The following is a 17,146-nucleotide window of genomic DNA, read 5'->3' on the forward strand; positions in this document are numbered from 1 at the left end:
GTCCGAGCCCTTAACTCTGGATACGCCACTGTCTTTACCTCTCAGATACATGTTTATGCTGCCACGAGAATAATTATTCTGGCCGTTATGGCAAATTACTAAGAGGTTGCTGCAGTATTGCTAAAATTAAGCACAAAATTAAAAATATGTTACAGAGCTATAACTTATACCCAAAAGAGCTGTATATGGCTCGCGAGCCATAGGTTCCCGACCACTGCCGTATACTAATCGCGCAAAGTGTTAAAGCCGTATCCGACACAACTTCTACGTATTGCTCTTCGACTGAACTAGGGGCCTTATAATATGGGGGAGGGCACCATGTCATGATATTCTCTAAAACGGGGTGTTCGAGAAAACAAAGGATTAGTATCGCATTTCCACATCAGTACTATCATCAACATCCTATGGTGTTTGTTTGTTTGTTTTATTACAACATTGGCGCTTATCGCACATATGGTTATTTGCGCCCAGCACATGAATTGCATTAACACAATGTCTTTTGCGGTCTTGCGTCGTCTTTCTGGTCATTAGCTGCCATCTTTCAAGAGTTCGGCTCTCTGTTCTTCTGGGCTTTTCAAGGCGCTGTATATACAGCGAGATCGGCGATGAGGAGCCCAGATAAACCTCCGACACATAGAAACATGGCAGAGCCGTGACTCGAACCACCAACCATTGGTGTCGTGACAGCAATCCTATGGTGTGGACGACTGCTTACTCGGTCAAAAATTGATACTTTCTGGGATGCATCATGCATCAAGCTCGCTACACCTTCCACATAGCTCCTTGCAGCTTTTGACAGTCCATGCTAACGAATTACTTTTATTTTACACAACTACTTACTTACTTGAGTAGATTTAGAGTTAGTCAATTCTACTTCAAATTGTTTCAGATTGCTTATGTAAGAGGTATACTTCTAGTTCTACCTGAGTAGCTTTCTTGACTACTTTGACCACCTCTGAAAAGCCTTTTATTGGCTAGTAATCTCGCTATAGCCCGTGCACTTCCTGGCCAAGGACTATATATGAGCTAGTACTAAGCAGACCATTTTATTATTTACGACCACATTCGCGAGCAAAATTTATACAATTCGCAAAGATGGACAGAGCTATGGCTTAATGGCTAGGCCTATGGGCAAGCAATCACTTCGGCGATGCGACACGATACGGAAAATCAATTGTTCGTTCGGTGACCAACGTTAAGGTGGACCACACATTAAAGAATACTGTACTGATCTGTAATAAATGAATTCCAGTTGCACTACACTGTAGCAGTGGGCACTGATAAAACGCACAAGATTTACCATGAGGTTAGCTGTATTGCACAAAATATTGCAATAACAAAGGACTCAATAAATACTGTGCAGACTGTATCACTATGTAACACGCATACATACACAGTTACAATATAGTACAGTAATTCATCAAATACAGTACTATAGCCATGCAGCTAGGGCTGAAAGAGAATTTTCTTTTGATGAGAGTAGGCCTATACCACAAAACAATAGGATTAAAGGCTAATCGCTTTTAGCCGGGCAGAAAATCATTTATGGAAAATCTAAGAACGCAAATGAACGCTAATCTGCGATCCGAACCTTGAGACATCAAATGATTTCACTGCGTCAAAATAGATTCGTACTGTAAAAGTGGTTGAAAATTATCATTACCCCTATTCCTATCCCCCTCGTTGAACAAGTAATAATAACATTAAAAATAGAATCAGCGCTCATGCATACCAGCGGTAGCCTACATGTTCAAAGCTTCGACATTAATGTGGACGATGAATATATACAGCATAAAATCAGAACGATCGGAGGGAATCCGTTCTTGAGTGTCGAAGATCCGTTGATATTACCGTTCAAAGTTCGTCTTGTCACTGAAACGATAAATTGTATGTTTTAAAACGCTTGATGACAATAGAACTTCACATATAAAGATATATATAAATACAATGCTATGGGATGAACAATACCCCGTATCCCGAAACGTCATAAAATCGGTATGACACATCAAAATAATTACCTATTTCCTTTCGGAGTCCCTCAATATCACTTTGCATTGCTTCGTAGTCCCTCTTCATATCGTCCATAGTATTTTTGATCCCACCCAATTTTGCAGTGTCTTCTGATAAGGAGCCCAGCTTTGCACTTATACCGGGTATGTCTCCCAGCTTTGCATTCGTACGATTAAATTGAATGCGTATAGCGGACACTTCATCAGCAGTTTTCATGAGTGCGGAGTTCAACTTCATCATCCCGTTCAGTTTGTCTGTCATCCCACTCATATTCGCGATCAGATCGGACATTTCGTCGAATTCATCCTCCAGTTGTAGCATTTCTTCCAAGTTGGTCTTCAACGTTTCGAGGTCCCCTTGCACTCGGGTAAGGTTACGCGTGACATCGTGCATCTCGTCCCACTGCCGAATGATCTGATTGAATTTGGTCTCCATCATGTTCATTCCCGATCTCATGTAAGTGAATTCGGTCTTTTGCAGCGTCATCTCACGATTTATATCTGAATTCAATAGAATCACGAGTTTATAACGCAAATCGATGTATCTATTGCATTAGCGCATGGTTGAATTAGTCAATGCACCACAAGATTACGATAAAATGAAAAGATAAGAAGGTTTCATCTTGGCGTAGTCTTTAAAATCAGACTCCCACCTGGGCCTAGGCGATGTAAAGAAGGGGCATGTACTGTACGTGTACAACTGTAAATATGGTTGCATTTAAAACAAAAATCAATTTAAAACAAACATGTTTAAAACAAGGACCTATAATTAAAAACATGTTTTTTTAGGGTCCCAACTATCTCATATCGATATACGTCGACTATATACATCGGGTGGTAATTGTCCGTAGGCTCATACAACATGTTTTAACGCCTTTGTTTAAAACATGTTTTACAAAAAGTGTTTTAAAACACTGTTTGTTTCTAAATGCAGCCCTAACTGTACACTGCATGGAAAAGAACAGAATAAAACAAAAATGACAAATTATAAGTAACGCCGTGAATGTCTGTACTGGCAAATAGAAGTAGCGATTTTGAATGCCTACCAAAATACGGTCAAATAGAAGTATTAAACCAAAAGGCTTGGGATGTATTCAAATAAGCCGATAGTAGAAGTGGATTCGGACAATGCGTCTCAGAATTTTGTTTAATTCATAAGCCGGGGACAGATTTTAAAATTGCAAGAAGGACCTTTCTATTATCTCGTGGACGAGTAATGACGATGAGAATTAGCACGATTCCGGAAGATATATTATGTTATCGTCATGCAAGATCTGTATCGTCCAGTTGGTCATGACAATTTCACTAACAAAGTATGATGCTAATCTATTTAAAAGCTACTTTCCACTTGACAATATCTAAAACGTGATTATGGCTAGGCGTAAAAAACTCCTGAAGCATAGTCTAGTTTAAAAATTAACCAGTTAGTACTGGAAGGGACGAAAATGCCATATAATTACTTCAAAAAAGTAGAAGTAGGCTACTTCATTATCGATCACTTCTGTCTGTGAATTGCCGGTGTGATTATCAAAGTCAAATTATTCTATAAAATCCACCAGATGGGTTGCCATTATAACAGCTACGTTTCCGTACTTTGCCCGCGTCGATTTGCTATATTTCGCAAAGATAGTCTGTAATAAAGAATACTTCTATTATATCTGCATGAGTACTCAAGTATCTTTTTCATACTTGCACGACTTACTAAAATGGTTGTTTTACAGATTATTTCCACTTCTATTTGATCAGTTTTCTAGGCGAGACAACTTACGTTTTACAGTTTTGATTTTCAAAAGTATATCGTAATTTTGTGACAAGTAGGCCTACGCATCGCTGTTTTGAGTGAAGTCGCGAAAAGAACCTGTCGAACGGGGATATCTGTTTCTCGGATTGCGCTCATTCGTGGCGTCGTTAGTGATGCTGCGTTATAGTCACGAAGATACATATGGTAATTTTGGTAGCAACCAACCCCTTTTTAACTGCCACCTTTGGAAACTATTTACACAAGTATTTTCTGCTTCAACTTGAAGTATGCCTTATGTCTCGGATATTACTACTTCTATTTGTACCTGGGTAGACATTTACGGGGTCACTTCTACTTGACTAGCAACATTATATAGGCTACTTGGACCAAAAGCACAGAAGATGTAGACGGGATGAAGTGAATGGTCACATAATCTCTCAACATCCTTGAAAAACGATGTTGTGACTGGCATTCATGTTTACGAAACTCTTTATGGCCCGCTGCGCGCGCACAGCGCGATGACGGAAATGTGATTAGATATCGTGATTCAAGATGCGATCTCAGCCCGGCGTGTCCTTATCTCACTTTATCGCTTTTGACTCAAACGTTCATTTGAATCGGGATGGTCAAATATACTGTATTAAAACACGGGCCTATTTTATTTATTAAATGTAAAGCACATGCGATATGCTCTGATAAGTCAAACCATAATCTCACTCCATGTGAATTCTTATAAAATCTATCATGGATATTGTATTCTATGAAATGAAATTTATTGTTTATTACTAGTATCATCATAGACTCACCTGCACGGGTGTTTACGTTTTCGTACGTAATCTGTCAAGTATAAATAATATTTCAGATTTCCGTGACAGTAATAGTTCGGTTCTGCGTTACAGGCTGTTATTTATAGTATTGCCTCACAGTATCAACTGCTTCGTACAGTTAAGCAAAGCGGATAAATGAATGAGAGAATCAATCGTAAGATATATACAGGCGTTTCAAGACGACATACTCCAATATGGCTATTGGCTACGGGTGAATGAGAATAACTTTCAACAATTGATAGGAATTTTTGTCTTAGTCAGTTTTTTCAGAAGAGTCATATTATTCATCTGATCTGTTACAAAAGCGTATTGACAGCAACCAGACATGCTAACCGGTTCGCCGATATCCTAATATTTCAGGTCGCATTGCACTGGCTGAATCCAGCCGATGATCTCAGTCTCAACCCTATCTAAAGATGGCCCAAATGACGATCGGATATGTTTGCCTTCAAAAATCATACGTATATTCTTCCTATTTTATATATTTCTTGCAACAAAATATATTCAGAACTTACATAACACAGCATTGCTAGTACCGCGAAGACGACAATGATAACACCTATCAACACAATCAGAGTACAGTGACGCTTGTCAGAACCTAGCGTATTGTTGGATGGCTCCCGAGCAAACTCATACACTTTTTCCTTAGATTTTCTTCCCGACATATTGTCTAAGTGTTAGAGGCTACTGTACATGACGTATAAGCGATAATCTGCAGAAAGAGAACACACGTCATTACTATACAGTAGGCCTATACTGGATTTCGGTCAACGGAAATCGAGCTCGTACTGTGTTAGTGAGCAATTGAGCATGCTTGCATCTGACAAGGTCAAATATGTCAACGGCTGTTTGATAAAATCCGATAATATACCTAATGCGAACACGCAATAAACCGAAGAAAACCATCCACCAGCAAGGGACAGCACATTTGGCGGCAATGCCTGTATTGTACAAGTATAGCTGAATGTAATTCTGAGTAGTCTGAGCTAGTCATTACTCGTCGCCTGACTAGCCCTATCGTATTAAATACTTCTGCGGTATGAGGAGTTCAAGTTATAGCAAAAAGTGATGGGAGATGTTCACCTCGCGCAGACAGATAGCATTGTCAGCTAGTGCACACACTAGATTTTATAATCGCTTCCAAGTGGACACAAAAGTGAAAAATTTGAGCGGCTCTACCGTTCTTCCATTGACATGTCGTTGTACCCTGCCGTAATCGCAGCATGAAAATCTCGAAACGGACGAGGTTTAACATGGCTATATAAATGCGCGCCAATCATTATAATATCACAATTTACCTAAGGTCATTACCGGGGAGATCCCCTAGTGCAATTTGAATGAATCATGCCTCGTTGCTTCCTGTCACCTACCGCGCATCGCATTACATTTGGATATTGTTGCTCGGCAAATGTGAAATGTGAAAAAATCCGAATGCACTCTATGACTCATATTGCACTACCATCACGTGCGAACTTTGCAGCATTCGTGGTGCAATAATAGACACAGGCTACGTGTCCTTAAGATTTAAATTTTGATCCAAACATGGCGCAATCTATCACATGATTCGTAACATTCAAGTCATACGTGTCGTTCTAAGCATTGTATTCATTGTTGCGAAGACATTCACTGGTGTATAAGTTAAGTTGAATCATGCGCAGAATTAATTTAAAATCGTCAAATTTCGGAATCGGAAACAATTGCAACTAATCTTACGAAATGCTGGTGATTGCAATTAATGCAACAAATCAGGAATGGGTAGGTTTACAACTTTTTAGCGATGTCGTATCCGAAAATGTGAATGTGCTCGCTTAGACTTCCCCGAAGCACGTTGTAGCCCATTGGTTCTCAACTGTGGGGGGGGGCGTGAAAGTATCTGAAGAGGGGCGCGAAGCTGCCTGATAGACATGAAGTTTCTTAAACTTGGAATGAGTTTAATATGTGCTGAAAGTTTCAAGCTTAAACAACGGCAATAATCCGAATTAAACTATACGATTTTAAATGTCATAGTTGTCTCTTAGGTTGCCAGTGAACCCGTCCCTAGGTGAACCCGTCCCGTGAACCCGTCCCTAGGTGAACCCGTCCCTCGGGAAATTTTGAAATTAAGTGTGTTAACAAGTATTAATATGAATTATTAAACTAATAATGTTATTATCAACTGATTTGTCGATCTTGTAAGGAGGTCAGAGCATGCGTAGATCACACAGTCACGGCGTGATCAGATCACGTGATCACGGACGTGCGACGTTCGACATCCTCGTATCTGTTCATGACATCGCATTCGGTCTTATCGCATTGTATATTGTGTGTGACTTGTTCAGATGAAAAATATATCCCAACGATTGTTATTGCTCACATATCAACCACGCGTGGTCTGCTCGTTATTGCAACTGTAGGCTGAGGTGGGGTGTTAGGGTTGGGTAGGGTAGGGGGGGGAGACATTAGGGTTCGGGGAGTGGGACATTGGGTTCGGGTAGGATACTAGGGTTGGGGGAGGGGGGATATTAGGGTTAGGGTTAGGATATTAGGGTTGGGGGAGGGGGGATGTTAGGGTTAGGATATTAGGGTTGCCGGAGGTGTGATATTAGGGTTGGGGGAGGGGGGATATTAGGGTTGGGGTAGGATATTAGGGTGGCCGGAGGTGGGATATTAGGGTTGGGGGAGGGGGATATTAGGGTTGGGGGAGGAGGGATATTCAGGTTGGGGTAGGATATTAGGGTTAGGATATTAGGGTTGCCGGAGGTGGGATATTAGGGTTGGGGATGGGGGATGTTAGGGTTAGGACATTAGGGTTGGGGTAGGATATTAGGGTTGCCGGAGGTGGGCTATTAGGGTTGCCGATGAATACAAAATTTCCCGAGGGACGGGTTCACCGAGGGACGGGTTCACCGAGGGACGGGTTCACCTAGGGACGGGTTCACGGGACGGGTTCACCTAGGGACGGGTTCACTGGTAATCGTCTCTTAGGCCTACCATCCATGCACCAACGCTAGATTGTGACTGATACCTGATCAGAATATTTCTCTGAATTAGGAGTAACTGGTGATTGCACGACGCACGTAGGTGGTAGGTGATGCTTTTACGTTCCGTCTGTCAAGCATCCGTGCAGACCGCGTAGTAAGACACACCGTTATGGAGAAATTAGATATTTTCTTTGAAAGACATGCCATATGCCATGTGTAACATGCTTTTGGGGTCTTGGAAATCAGGATTTGAATCGAGCGAAGTGGCATAGAGTGGGCCGCACCATTAGTTTTTGATTTAGCTTCTAGTCCGGTACGCTTGAGTCAAGCCCAATTCAGGAAGTAGAAAGCATTAGACACTAAGATCTCTAAAATATGTTGATACTACGTAGCCTACTACCATTTAACATGATTACTTCTGATATATTAGTCTACTATACATCATCTTCCTCGGTCCGCACGATTTACCTTCAGCTGATAATTTTTGCCATGTGTGTAGTCCGAATTTCATGTTTGAGATATTCATAACCTTAAATGCCATCAAACTATGCGTTCGGATTGCAAACATTCTTGTTGCTCTTTTTATTAGTTTTTTGGTTTGACGATAGGGGGGATGCGAAATTTCCCTCTATCATCAAGGTGAGTGTCTAAATAAGTTAGAGAATCACTGTCGTAGCCGATATCATTGATGCCAGGCTTTTCAAAACTCATATCTAGATGAAAGAACAACTCTTGGCCTACGCTGTGGAGTATTGCACATAGTGGAATGCGGAGAGCCAACATCGATTTTGTGGTTGCTCGCTCGCTGACGATTTTCGCCGGTTTTACCACGGTAAGTGGCATCAATGCTCATATAAGGATGGTCGGTAAACTAATATCAAATCCCGATGTCGATGACAGGCAATTAGAAATGTAGCACATTTTACGTATATCCTACGTGCAAAGACTGCGAATGTGAAAAGACAGAAGTCGCCAATTCAATAATCTACCCTTTTCGCGTGTATATGTGTAAATCTGACTCTAAAGGGGTCAATGCCTCACCAATCATGAGCCTCGGAGGGCATGTCACTATTCAAAAATTCACCCGTATATCCTGTCGGCCGTATGAGAAGTATTCGCAACCACTGAAACCCACTCTCCCCTAACCCCCTTATACCATTAGACACACAATATATGGGCTCTTTGTTTCGAGTAAGTTTATATAATTTGTGTTAATAAAACATGTAGTAGTAGAACAGGTACATAATATTACCTCTACATAACAAATTGTCAATAAGGAAAAGCAACGGAAAATTATATTTGCCTGAGTAAATAGTGCAGGTATAGGAAAACTACTTGAGTACTTCGAAAAAGTAGAAGTACTCCGTTACTGACCACCTCTTGGAATCCTCATATACACACTATGATAAAAAACTAATATAACTACGTTAGCAAAATATGTGCACCGTCGAAGCAGAGAAAGTCCTGTTAAACTATGGTAGTATTCAATCCTATGGAACTAAGGCAATTGCGTACGGCCGTGTATTACACGTAGAAGCTAGCAATAAGCGTGCAGCATAAAATGAAAAGAATGGAAGAGCTTCCTTTTTCGTGTGTAGAAGATCCGTTTCTTCCGTTTCCCAAATTTGCTGCCACTGTAATTGGATATTACAAGCTCTGATATCTTCAAAACAACTCGTACAGGCGTATGTTGATGAATTAGTTTCCTGTATCGTACTATGTAGGAATGTAGGCGCATTAGTACATAGCCTCCAATAGAATCAGTGGTGGCACTGGTACAGACTAGCCTAACTAGCTAATCTCAATGTAATCAGTACGATAAATTTACCGATTTTATTTAGACGGTTCACGAGATCACTCCTCAAGGCAGCATAGTCATTTTTGATATCCTGCAATGTATTTTTGATGCCTCCCAATTGTGCAGTACCGTCAGATAAAGTGTCCAACATGCCTTTCATATCCGAGAGGTTAGTCAAACTTGCGTCGACATTGCTCAAGTCATTGTGTATGGTATCCAGCTTGTTGCCGGATTTGAGGAGTTCGGAGGTCACCGTTCCGTCGAGATTACCTGCCACGTTATCATTTCTTATATCTCTAAACGATCACAAACCTTTCATGGGCTCTCAACAACCCGACATTGACGACTCAATTTCGAACTGATAGGGATCATGTAGAAGTCACATCTCATTCTTTCTAAGCATGGGAGCATGGAGCACGATATGGAATGGTTGGAACGCTCGAAATCATCGTTGGTTCAATATTTATAGCACGTAGATGTAGATCAGGGGTCACCAACGCGGTGCCCGCGGGCGACCGGTCGCGTGAACGCGCAGTAGCAAATATTCAAATGAAAGATTTGGAAGTCGAAGTGGTTTCATATGAACAGCAGTTGAACATAGGTCAGTCGACCCTAAGTAGCATACAAACGCAGTTTCAGTTCCGGGCCTTGCTCATCTTCGCCCACGCGGAGACTTAACGGAAATATAGTTCATATTCCCAAGTCTCGGCGAGGAGATTGTCGCTTCGCTGCGCGTTGCGGCAACGCAACTGAGCCCATAGAGACGCTATGTGTAAAGCTGTGTGAGTGAGAGTTTTCTGTTATTGGTAAGGGGCGGAAACAATGACCAGTGCTCTGAATTTCCAAGTAGAGAAATCCAACTGAGCTGGGATAAAAGGCGGGAGTAACTGGTAGCCCGTCGAATCGATCAGTACCCTAGAAGTATCTCTTAGTTCTAAAAAGGTTGGTGAACACTGATATTATTGGTACGGAATAGTTGTTCTGATATGCTGTTCCATTTCTCTATTAACACTGTAATGATGCACAGCTCATTTTGTGCACCATTAATCTATAGTGATGTATTAGATGTGTTGTTAGATTTATATTGTGGTGGATTTTTATTTTTATGGCTCAAGTTAGGCTACAACCAATATTGGAGTTCAGGCCGGCCCGTGCTAACACATGGGCCTACCAGGTTGGGGCCCAATGTATACGCGGCCAGACCGCAGCAATGTGATTAACAGTTCTCGCAGTACATTCGTGCTGCAGTAAGAAAGGATAAATGATTGACGTGTTTGTATACTATACATGAAGGTATAATCACCGATTCCACGTAGAATTGCCGCCACATTAATTTTCAGGGCTTCATTTTCACTCTTCATATCCTCGAAACTATTCTCAATCCCTTCAAGCATCGCGGCATCATTAGATAAGGTATCAAGCTTCTCCTTGATCGCAGGCAGGTCGCTTAGCTTTGTATCGATGTTGCCCAGGTCATTGCGCATGGTGTCCAACTTGCCGGTGGCTTTGACGAGTTCGGAGGTCACCGTTCCGTCGAGATTACCTGCCACGTTATAATTTTTTATATCTTTAAACGATCATTAGCCTTTCATGGGCTCTTAACAATCCGAAATTGACGAATCGATTTCGAACTCCTATGGATCATTAGAAGTGACGTCTCACTCTTTTTAGCATGGGAGCATGCGAGCTATACTAAAGGTTTTTTTCCGAGGTTGAAAGCTTGGTGGCATTGGAAATATGTCACGCATGACAATGTTACTGGGCCGAAATGTCCTATCATTGTCTTATAGCTGTGGTACTTAACTGGTGTTCCCGGTAACCCCAGGGGTTCCATGAGTCAGTCTATGGGATCACGACACACACTGAACTCGTCCATATGATTTGTGATAACGCGCCATTTTTATGGCCATCATTAGTTGCAAGAAATTAGGCACGATCAGTTTACGAATTGTGATTGTTGTGGTTAGGGTAGGCTTACCATACGTCCTCTTTTTTGACTTTTTTGAAAGTGTCCTTTTGTCCTCTTTTTTGAGATTTTGTCCTCTTTTTTGAAAATTTCGGTCAGATTTAGGGGAAATTGCGAGTGATATGCCGCAAATTAGCGCAGAAGTGAAGCTCCGGCGTGTGTTTCGGAGGGAAAAGCGGTGATTTTAGCTCTGAGCGAAAAGAAGACCTTTTTTTTTTTTTTTTTTTTTTTTTAGTCAACCGATCATGAAGCGGGAAAAATTTACCGGTTTTTGAGAATTCTTCTCCAGTTTTGCATGTCTGAAATTTCTGAAAAAGTGTCCTCTTTTTACATTTCCAAAATATGGTTAGCCTAGGTTAGGGTTGCATTTAAAACAAATCATCATCACGTATTAAACCATGTTATGCAAATGCCTTTTTTGTTGTTGAAAGAACATGAAGTATGAGCTGAGCATACGGACGATTTGCAGACGATATATAGTCGACGCGTACGATATGGAATGGTTGGAACGCTCGGAATCATCGTCAGTTCAACAGTTGTAGCACGTATATAGAGATCAGGGGCGTAAATTGCAATTGTACTGCTTAAATTATCATCGTGCCATTGTCGTGGAGCACAACGCCTCGTAAGGCTATAAGCACCACTGCCGTAACTTATCAATACAATACAATGCAATAGATCAGGGGCGGGCAACATAAGGCCCGCGACTGGATTTTGAGCAGCCCGCAGACAGTTTTTACCCTGAAAGTTAGATGCTGGTCAGAAAGCAGTGAACAATTTATGCGTCACAGAAGGAATCTAAGTTTCCCAACATTGGAAAGATGGTAATCAAACACGTGTTCTGTTCGGGTCTACATAGATTTACGAGCAAACATTTCGACTATGATCATTAACAAGACAGGGCTGCGTTACAATATACCCGATGCTTACGTGCAGTCCAAGGGTTTCTACACTCGACATTTAGCTAGAGTTCAAAGAACTTATTAACATCTTTGATCAACCACAGATGTCTCATTGACATCAACGACTATTGAAGGAGAATGACATTAGATAAATAAATTCATTTAACAGTGTTTTTGATTTATATGCTTTAAGCCTAAAGTTTACATTAAATACAATTTATTTCTTTTTTAGACAGATAAATACGCGATCAAAGTATCGATTCTGTAATCCGACTCGCCAAGTATTTAATTTCCCCAAATCAGGCCCGCCGACCGGAGAAGTTGCCCGCCCCTGATAATAAGATCATTGGTATGGAATGGTTGTGAATGGGGTGGGTGTGGAATGGGGTTCAAAATCGAGACCCAGTTCTTCTGAATTGTCAATTCTATTACCATTTGTGAATAAGCAATTTGTATCATAATGCTGCGTTTCGAACGAATAATACGATAACACTTTACAAAGTGAGGCTTCACATTTGTAAACTGATACCTGAAAGGGAACAGCAGAAGTGAAATTGATTTGCAATAAATAGGCTACTCATCATAATGTTTTCGTTTTGTGCGATAATCAATTTTTAATGATATTATTCTATTAACACTGGACTGCACTGCTCATTTTGTGCACCCGTAAGCCATAGTGATGTATTAGATGTGTTGTTAGATTTATATTTGTAGTAGATTTTTTAAGGCTCAAATTAGGCTAGAACCAATCTTTGGGCTCAGGCCGGTCCGGGCTAACACATGGGCCTACCAGGTTTGGACCCAATGTATACGCGGCGAGACTGCAGCAAACGTGATTAGCAGCTCTATCGCACAAGTATAATCAAGCTGTTGTAAGAAAAGAAGAGGTAAATGATTGGCGCGTTGGTATACATGAAGGTATAATTACCGATTTCATTTAGAATTGCCGCAACATTAATTTTCAAGGCGTCATTTTCACTCTTCATATCCCCCAAACTATTCGCAATCCCTTCAAGCATCGCGGTATCATTTGATAAGGTGTCGAACTTCTTCCTTATGGCAGGCAGGTCGCTTAGCTTTGTATCGATGTTGCTCAGGTCATTGCGCATGGTGTCCATCTTGTCGGCGGCTTTGACGAGTTCAGAGGTCACCGTTACTTCGAGATTACCTGCCACGTTATAAATTTTCATGTCATTAAACTATCATAAACCTTTCATGGTCCCGCAATAACTCTAAATCGATTAACCGCTTTCGAAGAACAATGGACCAGGAGTTGGCTATATAGTCACATCTCAATATTTATTGCATCATGTGACAGCACAAGGATAATTGCAACTCAAATCCCTCTTTATCCTTGCTGTCTGTTAAACTTTATGCTGAATTGGTCATTATCATTGATCAGAGTATCCTTGGTGAAATTGGAAAGATATCACGCATGACGATGTTACTATGGCGAAATGTCCTGTCATTATCTTCTAATTAATCTAATATCTTATTGATCAAATTTTGGTCAGATCCACGGTAAATAGTTTGTGGTCCACCATGTCCTCTTACTCTCTCAATGAATTGATGAGCTTCTCAGAGAATCATTTGATTCCAGGAACAACTTGCAACCGCGGGACTCACATAGACATATCCTCGATAGTTATATCACATGGTTGCCATTGCGCGGCATGGTAAGCTCATATCTCATCCTAGCCTGTTTTCGGGACAAGCGCTGAGCGGTGACGGTGGCGCGTGATTACAATATTCACAACCTTAATAGCGTGGTATCTCGCAATGCTAACACCGGTGACAGCCAACCTCAAGGACGCCACCAAAAGTCCATGATCAATGGTGCAGCAGTGCATCAAAAGATGTGATGGATAATAAAAATAGGTTGACATTATTTTTCTTGATGTCAGCCTTCCACCATTACTAAATACCGTTGGCGTACTGCGTGCTGACTGTTCTGTTCAGCTATATAATTGGTATTCGCGTCGCGATAAACTTTGGAATATATCTCGAACTTGAATAGGTCCAAATGACCACTGGATTATTCATCGAGATGTAATTTGTACTAGTTTCCGCGCTCAAGTTAGGCTACAACCAATCTTCGGGCTCAGATCAGTCCGACTTATTACCTATCACGTTAGGGCCTAATGAAGGCTATATGCGGTCCGACTGAAGCAATGTGCGAAGCATCTCTAGCGTATAATAAGCTGCAGTAAGGAGGAATAGTGATTGCTGTGTCTCTATATTTGCATGAAGATATAATTACCGATTTCCTTCACAGTTTCCGCCACATCAGTTTTCAAGTCATCATTTTCCCTCCTCATAACCTCCAAACTGCTCTTAATCCCTTCGAGTATCGCGGTATGATTGGATAAGGTGTCTAACTTCTCCTTCATAGCTGGCAGGTCGCTTAGCTTTGTATTGATGTTGCTCAGCTCCTTGCGCATGGGGGTTAACTCATCGGCAGTTTTAAAAAGTTCCGACTTCATCATCCCATCCAGTTTATCTGCCATGCTACTACTCACGTTCATAATAACACCGTTCATTTTGTTGAATGTATTTGCTAGGTTTAGCATATTTCCCAAATCGGCCTGTGACGTTTCTAGATCTCTTTGTACTTGGACGAGCTCGCGCGTTACATCTTTCAGATCGCCCCATTTTTCAAGGTTCTGATGAAATTTGTCTTGCATCTCGAGCATACTCGATTTCATGGCAGAAAACTCGGCCCTTTGCAGCGACATCTCACGAGTTATATCTGTACGTGTATAATATGCATATTAGTTCCACGTTACGTTCATTCTGAAATAACAGATGCGTTTAGTAAACTTCTTTAAAAACCTGTTTATAAGTTCAATTGAGTATTTTATGCCTAATCGGGCTCATTTCACACGCGCAGCATTCACGTGTAACGCATCCGGCAGTTTCTATACCCCGTCTATTGAGATATTTTGCGAGCCCGAGAAGGGATTGCACTCTCTGGTTTTCTCTACTGATGGCCTCATTGCTTCCCTATTCGCAGCATTCTTTGTGATAAGTCATAAAATCACTCGTTTCATTCGAAACGAAAATTTTTCCAATTCCAATTCTAACCAATTTAATTTCCGAATTCCAAGTTTCTAATTCCCATACACACTATTGTATCAATTCGAGAACGGCTAATCCATCTTCAAAGTATATCGATTACTCACCTCCTCGGTTCAATCGACTTTCTCGCAAAAGCTGTCAAGTAAAAAGATAGTTTAATTCTAGTTGAGGACAGCTGTGCAGGCTATATAATTTCAATATGCAGTGACTTGTGGACCTGGGCGCAATATTTAGTTCAATATGCAGTGACTTGTGGACCTGGGCGCAATATTTAGTTTTGGCGTCTGTAATAGTTGATTCCGAATGAGCCGGACTTAGTTTAACAGTTTTCAGTATGTGGAAGGTATACATGGGATGTCATAGTCTAGGCCCGGATGTGTGTCTGATTTCCAGATGTGCTCAGTAACGAAGTACTACTACTTTTAGGAAGTACTCAAGTAGTTTTCCTCTTCTTCTGGTACTTACCCAAGTAGATCTGAATTTCTCTACTTCTACTTCTACTTCGTAATATTTTGTGATCTACTTACTTACTTTTCGCTATTTTCAGTTTCTCAAGTAGATAAGTAGTTTAATCCCCCAATACGAAAGATAGCCTGAGTAATTTTAGGGCTGTTTTTACGGAGTACCAGCATTTAATATTCAAAAAAGTCAAGTAAAGCCCAGAATTTTGTTGCGCTCCGCGCATAATAGTTATGGAGTGTCAAATATGCCAGTCAATTCTACTTCTACTTCAACTAGTCTTAGGTGGTATATGGAAGAAGTACTACTCGCACTTGAGTAGATTTTTTCGTCGCTACTTCTACTTTTACTTGAGCAGCTTTCTTGACTACTTTGACGACCTCTGCTGATTTCAAAGACTACTCCAAGTCGTTTCGAAACCTTCCTATCTTTTCTTTGTTTGGCAGTCTTGTGGCGTTTTGACATGATGAAAATCCTTGATAAACTGAACTGAAAAACGCATAGTAACTGCAATTCCCTATGAGGTTTTCGAATGGAATATAAAACAGTACAGTGACGAGAAATTCGTTTGCTATACACTTACGCAAGCCAGAATTACAAGTCCTGTCAGAACCATGATAGGGTGCAGCACATACCAAACGCCCCTACAAATACTTCGCAGTCTGTTCATGCCACAGCCAGACAAATCGTAAGGTGTAGGTTCGTCAGTAGACTTCGAATATATGTCCACTGACACGTCGCTAAGTACTGGGTCATCAGTCGACTGCGATTGTACGTCATCTGGCAACTGTACAACATTCACTGACGCTCGGTTGTCTTTCGACTTCAATTGTACATCCTTTGACTTCGCTTCGGGCATATTTTGAAAGTGGTATATTCTGCGGTATATTGGCTAAAATAATCTACAAGAAGATGTCTCATTAGAGTTCAGTCGGTATTGTAAACATGGATGTGTCTATATTTAATAAAATTAATTTGAAACGAAGTAACGTGAAATGCGATGTAAAGGACACTTTTCATCCCGTACGCTGGGTATTTTCGACATTTGCTTTATAGTCCGATATTACGGATCAATCGTTCTACGACTATGCTCAGTATTAATATAATCAGTGGTTCTATTATTTTATCAGCTCAAGTCACACACAGAGTCAGCGTCATGCGATGCACAAGACACAATGCGATGCCCGTCACAGCCGCCGAAATCCAATATTCGCGTCATTTCTGGCGATTTTTAGTTGTCCCTGTGTACAGTCGCCTGGCTATCAGAGCTATAAAGCACTATTACAAATTACCAAGAAGGAGGAAATAAAGACGTCCACGGAGGACATTTTCGATTTCTGGACAATGGAGGACAAAAGTAACTGTATGGTAACCATACATTCCTACAGTTACGGCCAATCATTCTC

The 17,146-nt window shown here is 41.0% G+C and overlaps 2 protein-coding genes and 1 long non-coding RNA gene across 7 annotated transcripts; 1 reads left to right on the forward strand and 2 right to left on the reverse strand.

The window, feature by feature from the left end:
- Positions 1–1,295: 1,295 nt before the first annotated feature.
- Positions 1,296–5,316, reverse strand: LOC145438198 (uncharacterized). Its single transcript, XM_080315581.1, has 4 exons — positions 5,093–5,316; positions 4,557–4,587; positions 2,019–2,510; positions 1,296–1,872 (listed from the first exon to the last, which is right to left on the reverse strand). The coding sequence occupies exons 1-4, from the start codon at positions 5,240–5,242 to the stop codon at positions 1,751–1,753; spliced, it is 795 nt and encodes a 264-aa protein (XP_080171707.1). The 5' UTR covers positions 5,243–5,316; the 3' UTR covers positions 1,296–1,750.
- Positions 5,317–5,552: 236 nt separating this feature from the next.
- LOC145438228 (uncharacterized) lies at positions 5,553–14,695 on the forward strand. Of its 2 annotated transcripts, none has more exons than XR_013914890.1 (3): positions 5,553–6,595; positions 7,542–11,297; positions 11,657–14,695. It is a non-coding gene; the product is annotated as an uncharacterized LOC145438228 (long non-coding RNA). The 2 variants fall into 2 exon arrangements; XR_013914891.1 differs by having other exon boundaries at positions 5,554–6,332; positions 8,255–11,297.
- LOC145438186 (uncharacterized) lies at positions 8,708–16,697 on the reverse strand. 4 transcript variants are annotated; one of them, XM_080315551.1, is made up of 7 exons: positions 16,324–16,693; positions 15,386–15,416; positions 14,464–14,952; positions 13,132–13,371; positions 10,639–10,878; positions 9,366–9,605; positions 8,708–9,171 (listed from the first exon to the last, which is right to left on the reverse strand). In XM_080315551.1, exons 1-7 carry the CDS (start codon positions 16,597–16,599, stop codon positions 9,062–9,064), a joined length of 1,626 nt encoding a protein of 541 aa, XP_080171677.1. In that variant the 5' UTR covers positions 16,600–16,693; the 3' UTR covers positions 8,708–9,061. The 4 variants fall into 4 exon arrangements, with proteins under 4 accessions (XP_080171677.1, XP_080171681.1, XP_080171679.1 ...); XM_080315555.1 differs by lacking the exon at positions 16,324–16,693 and adding an exon at positions 15,540–15,797 and having other exon boundaries at positions 15,386–15,498; XM_080315553.1 differs by lacking the exon at positions 10,639–10,878 and having other exon boundaries at positions 16,324–16,697.
- Between the last annotated feature and the right edge of the window lie 449 nt (positions 16,698–17,146).

Source organism: Botryllus schlosseri, chromosome 4, assembly GCF_051294905.1.
Source record: "Botryllus schlosseri isolate E-star chromosome 4, Bs_hap1, whole genome shotgun sequence".
Classification (NCBI taxonomy): domain Eukaryota; kingdom Metazoa; phylum Chordata; class Ascidiacea; order Stolidobranchia; family Styelidae; genus Botryllus; species Botryllus schlosseri.

What these genes read in the sequence shown, in the direction of transcription:
- LOC145438198 (XM_080315581.1), bottom strand. Translation starts at nt 5,242, where the DNA reads ATGTCGGGAAGAAAATCTAAGGAAAAAGTGTATGAGTTTGCTCGGGAG. An exon ending in TACTAGCAATGCTGTGTTAT is followed by an intron (nt 4,588 to 5,092) that starts GTAAGTTCTGAA and finishes TATACTTGACAG; the next exon opens with ATTACGTACGAAAACGTAAA. An exon ending in GGGACTCCGAAAGGAAATAG is followed by an intron (nt 1,873 to 2,018) that starts GTAATTATTTTG and finishes TTATCGTTTCAG; the next exon opens with TGACAAGACGAACTTTGAAC.
- LOC145438186 (XM_080315551.1), bottom strand. Translation starts at nt 16,599, where the DNA reads ATGCCCGAAGCGAAGTCAAAGGATGTACAATTGAAGTCGAAAGACAAC. An exon ending in AAGTCGATTGAACCGAGGAG is followed by an intron (nt 14,953 to 15,385) that starts GTGAGTAATCGA and finishes ATACACGTACAG; the next exon opens with ATATAACTCGTGAGATGTCG. An exon ending in GGCAATTCTACGTGGAATCG is followed by an intron (nt 9,606 to 10,638) that starts GTGATTATACCT and finishes ATAACGTGGCAG; the next exon opens with GTAATCTCGACGGAACGGTG.